The sequence below is a fragment of the Melospiza georgiana genome, chromosome 1, assembly GCF_028018845.1.
Source record: "Melospiza georgiana isolate bMelGeo1 chromosome 1, bMelGeo1.pri, whole genome shotgun sequence".
Taxonomy (NCBI): Eukaryota; Metazoa; Chordata; class Aves; order Passeriformes; family Passerellidae; genus Melospiza; species Melospiza georgiana.
Window position 1 is genome coordinate 16385357 of NC_080430.1, and position 8329 is coordinate 16393685.

An 8329-nucleotide genomic window follows, 5' to 3' on the forward strand; every position below is an offset into this window, starting at 1 on the left:
CCCTGGCCAGGCTCTTCAGCTATTAATACTTGTTGCCTGCCTCACTAGGTTGAAGTGATGGTCCAGGACTGCTTTGCTTCATGCTGGTACAGCACCCCGCAGCCGGGAAGCCCAGGGAACATCACTAAGGACCCTCCTTGTCACAGGAATTTCTAAATAGTGCTGGGGCCTGCAGGCCATATTCGCAGGCACTGCAGAAATACCGGCGATGAAGCTTGGTACTGCTGCCTCCAACGCCCTTTGGACTCTGCAGGCAGTGGTTTCAGTGAAAAGATTTGGGGCTCATTCCATAACTCACATAGCTGCTGCCACACAGACTACCAGAGCTCATAACACAACTTCCTGAGAATAAAGGCTTAAAAATAAATTGGAAATCCAGATTTCATACTGTCCTGGTTTTGGTTGGGATAGAGTTAATTTTCTTCTTAGAAGAAAGCTTAGAAAACTCATAGCCCAGGAACTCCTAAGCCATATCAGCTACCACGTAAACTCCAAGTGCCACAGCAGGTAACAGAGCCCCAGGAGACGGCAGCTGCTAACCCCAGCCCCAGCGCTCTGTGGCCCTGCTGCCATGACTGCAGGGGATGGCAAACAAGCTCTTCTTTAAAACATCTCCACAGCAAGGGGCCAATTAGAGCATCCTGGTCTTACTAGCCTTTTAATGGCAAGCATAAATAGGCCCTTATGTATTCAAATCAGCAGCAAATGAGTAGTGAAGGTCACAGGATGCTTAAATGACTATACAATATGCTCCCTCTGATTGCTGGAGAAGGCACTTAAAAGGTTTAGCCATTAGATTTTCTAACTTGTCTAGTCACCGTAACTACTGGTGCAGCCACAGACGGTATTTCAGGTTTGTCTCTTCCAGCATCAAGTTCCCAGTCAGCCATTCCCAAAAAAAAATACACTTGGCAGAGCAGACAACTGCCCTAGATTTTCAGATCAGTGCAAAGGAAGGGCAGAGCTCTTATAGGAAAGCAGCACTTGGAAAGGTCAGCCAGAAGACCACAGGCCAGATTCCAAGAGAAGTTGTGGCCACGTAATTTCTTAAACTTCAGCAGCACAAAGAGGTAAAAATCAGATCTGATTCTCTGCCTTAAAAGCAACTCTCCAGGCACACTGAAGTAGTACTAAGAAGGGTCAGCAGCTTGAGGTACGCAGATGAAACTAATCCTTCTAAAATGCACTTTAATATTACAAACATGGGCACAGTGGGACCCTGGCATTCCCAAGGCTCTCACTGCACTTGCCCCACGTGAGTGTTCAACTGTAGAGGTAAATTTGCAATTTCAGTACCTCCCTTTGCATAGCCAAATGCCCACCTTATCTCCATCAAGAACCCTACCACATCGTTTAAGTGTGCTTTCAGGAACCTGAGCCTGTGACTTTAGAGGGGCAGCTTTCCTTGCTCACATCCCTCTGCATTTCAGCCTGCACACCCCAAAGCAATCTACCACAGCACAGGATCAGAGCACTGCTGCAAGGCTGATGTAGCCCCGTGTGTGCCATCCCCTTCTCACTGCAGGCAACAGGGGCACCTCAACTTCACAGTCAGAACCGGAGACAGAAGCACTTCCAGGGCTTCTTAAAACATAGATGAATACTAGACTGGTGCCAGGTTTTGTCTTCTGAAGCAGCATTTTGGATGCTTCTTTCACCGTGATGTGGCTTCAGCCTTTTAAGCAAGTATACTTTAATTATTGCGAAGTCTAATATAGCAAGAAAAATAAATACAATAAATTCCTTGAATAATCCAGAGGTTGTGTGTTTTCAGCAACTAAGCATTGAATAAATGAATGATAAAGTGCTGCCAACTAGCAGAAGGAGTAAGAAGCAACTAAGTACGCAAATATTGGCCAGGAAGAAAAGCCACCTATGCAATAACATCATAAAGGAGGAACCAAAGATTAAAGTACAATGTTGTTTCTTCAGTCCCACACAAAACTAGGAGCATATGATACTTAGTTACATGATAGAAGAGCAAGGCAGATGCTTCCCATTGTGCCCAGAGGGGTTATAAACAGAAAAAAATCAAACCACCAAACCTAATAGACAGTGCGGTTTTGGGGTTTCCCTCTCCTCCCCAAAGAAAAGTTTGGGTGTAAAAGGTACAAAAGGAAAACAGATCATAGAAACAAGAACTGTGAGACAAGGGAGGAAAACCAGTGACTCCTAATTCTTCATATCTTTCTCACACATTTTGCACAGAGGAAGTCTTTCTTCATTAACAGAGGAAGAAAGTTATCACCCAAAGCCCTGAAAGAATTCACTGAGGTTATGAACAAAATGCAACAGCCAAGAACCAAGGATGTGGGTTCACTGCTACTTGAAGTATAAAACAAAGCTGCCACCTTCATTCTCAAATAACCACCTAAAGTCCTTCGCAGAGTAGGAAAAGAATGTGCTTTCAGAATCTAACTGTTATGCATGGCATTACCACACATACCTTGATTTGTTTTCTACTGTCATCCACAAGAAAACCCATTTTCCAAAACAGAAATCACAAGCAAGTTTCAGAGAAAATATATATATTTTAAAAAATCTTTACAATAAGTCAGGAAACATAGGAGCTTGCATACAGTTTATTATAATAACTCAGTTCTCAGCTCCCTACAGTTCAGATAACCCTGGTGACAGTGTTTACAACTTCTAACTTTTGCTTTCACAATTCTGAAGCAAACAATACATTTGAGTGTATTTTACTCTGTGCAAATAAGACAACTTTTGGAATCCTTCAGAAGAAATATCCAAGATTCTGTTTGCAGAGGTCCTTTGTTTCTCAAAGATGATTTATGAGAGTTTTTGTTTTAAGATAAAGTGCTCCTGTCCAGCAGAACCCAAAGGCCTTCAAGAGTCCAGAGAGTAAGTTTAGCTCAGATTAAAAAATAATTGGTCATACAAATTCCAGCTTCCCATGTCCGCTGTACATTCCCCAGTGGACTAGTGAAAGAATTTTATCATTGCTGAGGTCTGAATGTCTCATTTTATCACAGGTCATGCAGCAGTTCTCGTGACCAGTCACAGGCACCATGCATTCCAAGTCCAATTTTGCCACCTGCCCTTTTTTCGAATGATGTCCATGAAAACTGTAGTGCAAACGAGAGAGCATTTGCTGTCGCTGATCTTGCAGTCTCTTGTTTTCACTCCTGAGCATCCTCAAGGCCAGCATGATGAGGAGCACCAAGATGAGCCCACCAGCTATTGGAACAGCAATTACAGCTGCCCTGAACCATAACTCTTTTGAAGAAGTCAATTCCTGCACCTTGGTGATGAGATTCCTGCTGCTGTCGTGTTGATATCTGCTCCCTTGTCCTGCAAAGGGGAAAGATGGGAAGCTTATTTCAGGATTTATATATACACTGATTTATTTATAAGCACCTCCCTTAAATCACACACTGACAAGTTTAAGGAGCAACTGCTACACACTGCAATATCTACAGAAAATACTCCTGTAAAGAAAAAAATTCGTTTCTAAGTCTGCTTATAACATAGAATTTCTTACCCCAATAGCCAGTTTAACTAGGAACACCACTGCCACTCTTAGACATAATTTCAAGATGGCAAGAGAATCTTCCAATATTAATACAGACAAAAAAACCTAACTGGCTGAGATATTCTCCTGCATCCAGCCACCTGCTTCTCCCTCTGGTGTCTCTACTTAAATCAACAACTACATCAATAACAGCAGATGCACAAGGTTTTGACTGTAGCTGGCCTGATGGCCAGAAGAGGGGTTTCACTAAAGCTTTATTGCCCTACCTGAAGCATCGCCCCTGGAAGGAGACAAAACATCATGCAGTCCTCTGTAATTGCACATATCTTCATGGCAGCATTCCAACGTGGACGTGGTGGTGGTGCCAGAGTGGTTTTGTGCTTGTTTGGCTTGGCAGATCTCAGCAGTGCTTGCAATAGAGTCCAAGCAGCCATGAGTAAGTGGGGAATGTGTATTCTGAGGATCAAGCAGTCTGGAGAAGCAGGCACTAAGCTCAGATTTGCACATATAGCCAGTTGCAACACAGTGTGCAGCATCACAGTAGCATCTGATTTCACCTAAAAAACAAAAATTGGGCAAGAAAGGTAAGAATTTGGTCCTCTAAGGACAACTCACCATATATGCTTATTAGCCACATGCATCACACAAACTCAGTGCCAGTTTTGAGGTGCTTCTTTAGGCTGTAGAGCCACAAGAGCTGGGGTTGCTCCCTTCCCATCACTGTACAGGTTGAAACCTTGATCCTTGTAAACGCCTTGGGGCACTTGCTTTAATGACTAGTACTACAGTCCTTTGAATTAAAGGGAGAGCATTTCACTGAAACAGGGACTGGGGAGGGCTTGGGTGGAGGGGGGGAAGATCACAGTGGCTTGCTTTTTTTTCCAAGGTAAATAACTAACAAGACCATTTTATAGCTACTTCCACTCGCTGTCAGCAGTTGCCTTTAACCACATTTAAAGTGAAATACCAGTTCTAAAAGCAACACACACTTTCAGTCCTGGAAGAAAGTCACATCTATGTTTTTAACCATTACTCCAGGAACAGTATTCTAGTTTTATAAAATAACGTTTCTTTTAATTGCACATAAGCACATAACAAAAATACCAAGCTTAAATATTTACGTGACAAATGAAAAAGACAAACTCGGAACTGCTGAATTGTTTATTACCTCTCAATACTGCCCCAAAATTTAAAAGGCTTTAACTAACACCTTATAAAGCTATTAGCTAGAACCATTACCATCTAAGTCTCTCTGTCAGGAAGGTTTTACTGTGTGAAACTGCGCAACTATTTCTAAATTTCTAGAGAAAGAGACAATCTTTAACTAGATCTTCATGAAAAATGACTTTTTAATATTATAGAACAAAAAAGTTCCAGTTTATAATGATTCTGCTCACCAGAGACAACGAGTCTCAGCTCAAATGTGAAGGTTTTTAATGGAGTGAAACTGCAACGCTAAAGGCTCCCGGTTGCCTCTCCCCACTTTCACATGCAATCCAATATGCAGTAGAAAAGAGGAAACACTTAAGACTGAAAATCCTCTACCGGCTCTACAAAAAATATCAGGAAACCTCAAAAATTTCTGAAGGAAGCGATAAAAAAAGTTCCCTTCATAAAATTCTTCATGTTGTGCTCTCCGAACTGCTCTGGTATGAATTAAACATGTCCAGTGCTGAAGCAAAAACTTACTCTTTCCAGGCAAGTTGCAACTCAAACATAATTCAGTGTGCCATCGAGCCAAGGTTTAAGAGGAAGCCAGATTCTGGAGACATCCTTGGAAGAGGTCTCCAAAATGGACTTAAAACTACTTCTGGTGTGCCTACTGAACTTGCCACCACAGTAGCACCGAGGCTTTCAAAGCTGACTGAACAGTCAGATGTCTTCCTCCTACAGTCTACACTGCAAAAAAAATCAATCGACAGGCTTTTCTGCTGTCACCCCTTCTTATGATGTTACCTACTACCTATATCTAAAAAAAAACAAAACCCCAACTGTTCTGCAAGACGTTAAAAAAATCATCCCAAACAAGTTACCTTCCTCTCGTCAGGCTACCTTAATAGTTTCCCCAAAATGCTACTGCAGCCTCCAGGCCTTGAAGTTCCCGCTGCTCGTTAATAACTCTGCTTAATAGAAGCCAAATGATGGAGTGTCTCACTGTCTCCAGTCCAATTCCCTTGGGGTTTCAGACCAACTAACCTAATTTTTCATGAATTCACACTCACTCTCATCCAGCATGTTACAGAAAAAAAAGACTCGATCATTTTCTAAGCATTCTATATGAGGTCTCCCCCCTACCCCTCTGAAAAAAATAGTTCTCATAATTTCTGCACTGTTAAATTTAAGATGCAAACATGGCACAGTACCAGAGCTGACAGTTCTTTCATGAGTCTCAGCACGGTACGGAAATAAAGAGAAACAATACACATACTTTCATTTCAACTGCTTATACAATCATGTTCAAAAATCTATATTTTATTGCCTCAAGACAATCTTACAAACAAAATCTGACAGGCTAGTCATCAGGTTAATTCAACTGCTTTTTAATTAAAGCCACGTTTTCAGTGAAACAAAATGGACTTTGTATTACTGTATTTCTGTCAATTCATAAAGTTTCTTCCTGTGCTATGCAAAAGGCCAGAAAGGGTATTTAGTATTTTGAAACAGTGAACAATGCCCTTCTGTTCCCTCCTCTTTCTTGTTACTGTATGTAGCTATTAAAGAAAAATGTCTGCTTTTAGTCAAGATGGCTACAGGAGAGACTGCAGGCTTCTCTTAAAGCTTTTGAAGTCAACAGCAGCCAGAAGTCTGTGATCCCCTAATTATATCATTATCAGGCACATAGTTTCAGTATCTGCGACTTCACATCACTCAGTCACTCCCTGTTCTGCCCGCTTTGATGGGGCCAGCAGGCTCCCCCCTGCACGCTGCAAGGCTGTTATTTAGGGTTAATTACAGCCTTCCTTCCAAAATAAATAAATACCGTCGCACATCACCACCACGCTAACTTATCCTTTACCCTCCTCCCCGGAGCACGACGATTACCGGCAGCCAGCGGGTCGCCTCTGCCCCCGAGGGCGCTCCCCGGGCGGCCAGACCACAGAGCACAGCCCCCAGTGCCCCCACAGAGCCCCAGAGCTCACAGCCCCCAGTGCCCCCACAGAGCCCCCAGAGTTCACAGTCCCCTCAGAGCACAGAGCCCCCACAGAGCCCCCAGAGTTCACAGTCCCCAAAGAGCACAGAGCCCCCACAGAGCCCACAGCCCTCAGCTCCCCGCGGGCGGGGACAGCACCGGGCGCGGCTGCCTCGCCGGGACACGGCGGGGCCGTGACTGCCCGGCACCGGCGGCCAGGTGGGCGGGGAGGGACACAGAGACAGGAGGCACCGGCCCGGCGGCTCCTTCGCCAGCACTGCTCGGCGCCGGCTCCCGACACAGCGCCGGACCCGGCGGTTCTCGGGCAGCAGTCCCCGGGCACTCCGCTCCCTCCGGCACAGCCCCCGCAGGCGCCCCGCCGCAGCCCTCACCTTTGGTGAGCAGGACGGCCATGGCGCACAGCTCCAGTTGCAGCCAGATGAAGATGTAGCTGGAATGGCGATCCATTTACCCGGCGCCGTTCGCCACAGCCCACAGCGCAGGCACGGCCGAGCCGCCGTCGCCCGCCCCTGCCCCGCCGGAGCGCCGAAGAGCCGCTCGTCCGCGGGCAGAGCCGTGGTGCGGCCACCGCTGCTGCGGCAGCGGCGGGCCAGGGGGACGGCCGCGGCTCTCCGCCTTTCCCTCGCAGTTTCGCCGCGGCCGCAGGAGCAGCAGCAGGAGCGGCGGCGGCGCGCTGGCGGTGCCCGGCGGGCGCTGTCTCACTGACACGGAGGCGGCGGCGGCGCCCGCCCCGTAAATACGGCCGGCGCCGGGCGCCACTGAGCCGCGCCCCGCCTCTCCCCCTGCCCCGCCCCGCCTCCCCATTGGCTGCGCCTGCCTGGAGTGGGCGGTGACTCTCTCCGCCCCGCCCCCCAGCCCTGCGGCGCGGCTCGAGCCCCTCCCGCGGCGCCCCCGGGCGGCGGCACCGGCACCGGGCGGGCCCGGGAGCGGGGCCGGGAGCGGGGCCGGGAGCGGGGCCGGGAGCGGGCCCGGGAGCGGGGCCGGGAGCGGGGCCGGGAGCGGGGCCGGGAGCGGGGCCGGGAGCGGGCCGGGCGCGGGCCGGGCTCTGCGCTCGGCGATGGGCTCTGAGCGCCGGGAGTCCCGGAGACCTGCCGGGAGAGCGGCCGCTGGCGGCACCGAGCGCCCTCGCTCGCTGCCTTAGGTTCGGGGCTCTCCGGGGGCCAGGGAACGGGCGCCGCCGGGTCCCCGAGATAATTCCCTACGGAGGCAGCAGCGCGGGATTCCACTAAAAAACATTGTGATGAGACTGCGAGCTCGGCGGAGCCGCGATGGATGGATGGATGGATGGATGGATGGATGGATGGATGGATGGATGGATGGACGGACGGAAAGACGGACGGACGGACTGTCCTCAGCCCGGTGACCGGCAGCGCCGGAGCGGAGCTCGCGGTGTCCGAGCCCTCCCGCCCGCGGCCGCTGTCCCGGCGCTGCCCCAGCCCTGCCTGTCCCGCACGAGGGTGCGGAGTTGTTTCCCGAGCGGGAACAGGGGCGGTTCCACTGCAGCCGGGGCTTTTTCCCCAAGGTTTTGGGAACCCTGCGGCCGGGCTTGGCGCAGCGCGGAGCCGCAGCCGCCGGCTGGAAGCGCGGTGCAGCCGGGCTGTCCATCCCGGTGTCCCGGCCCGGGGCTCACCCCGCGGCTCGGGGGCTCCCGCACCTCACCTCGCACTCAGCCCCGCACGGCCTCA

General features: G+C 49.3%; 1 protein-coding gene across 1 annotated transcript; it reads right to left on the bottom strand.

Moving 5' to 3' along the window:
* Positions 1 to 2511: 2511 nt before the first annotated feature.
* BAMBI (BMP and activin membrane bound inhibitor) lies at positions 2512 to 7142 on the bottom strand. The gene is made up of 3 exons (XM_058031602.1): positions 7016 to 7142; positions 3760 to 4050; positions 2512 to 3312 (listed from the first exon to the last, which is right to left on the bottom strand). The coding sequence occupies exons 1-3, from the start codon at positions 7089 to 7091 to the stop codon at positions 2894 to 2896; spliced, it is 786 nt and encodes a 261-aa protein (XP_057887585.1). The 5' UTR covers positions 7092 to 7142; the 3' UTR covers positions 2512 to 2893.
* Positions 7143 to 8329: the final 1187 nt, after the last annotated feature.

What these genes read in the sequence shown, in the direction of transcription:
- BAMBI (XM_058031602.1), bottom strand. Translation starts at nt 7,091, where the DNA reads ATGGATCGCCATTCCAGCTACATCTTCATCTGGCTGCAACTGGAGCTG. An exon ending in GGCCGTCCTGCTCACCAAAG is followed by an intron (nt 4,051 to 7,015) that starts GTGAGGGCTGCG and finishes TTTGTTTTTTAG; the next exon opens with GTGAAATCAGATGCTACTGT. An exon ending in TTCCAGGGGCGATGCTTCAG is followed by an intron (nt 3,313 to 3,759) that starts GTAGGGCAATAA and finishes TCCCCTTTGCAG; the next exon opens with GACAAGGGAGCAGATATCAA.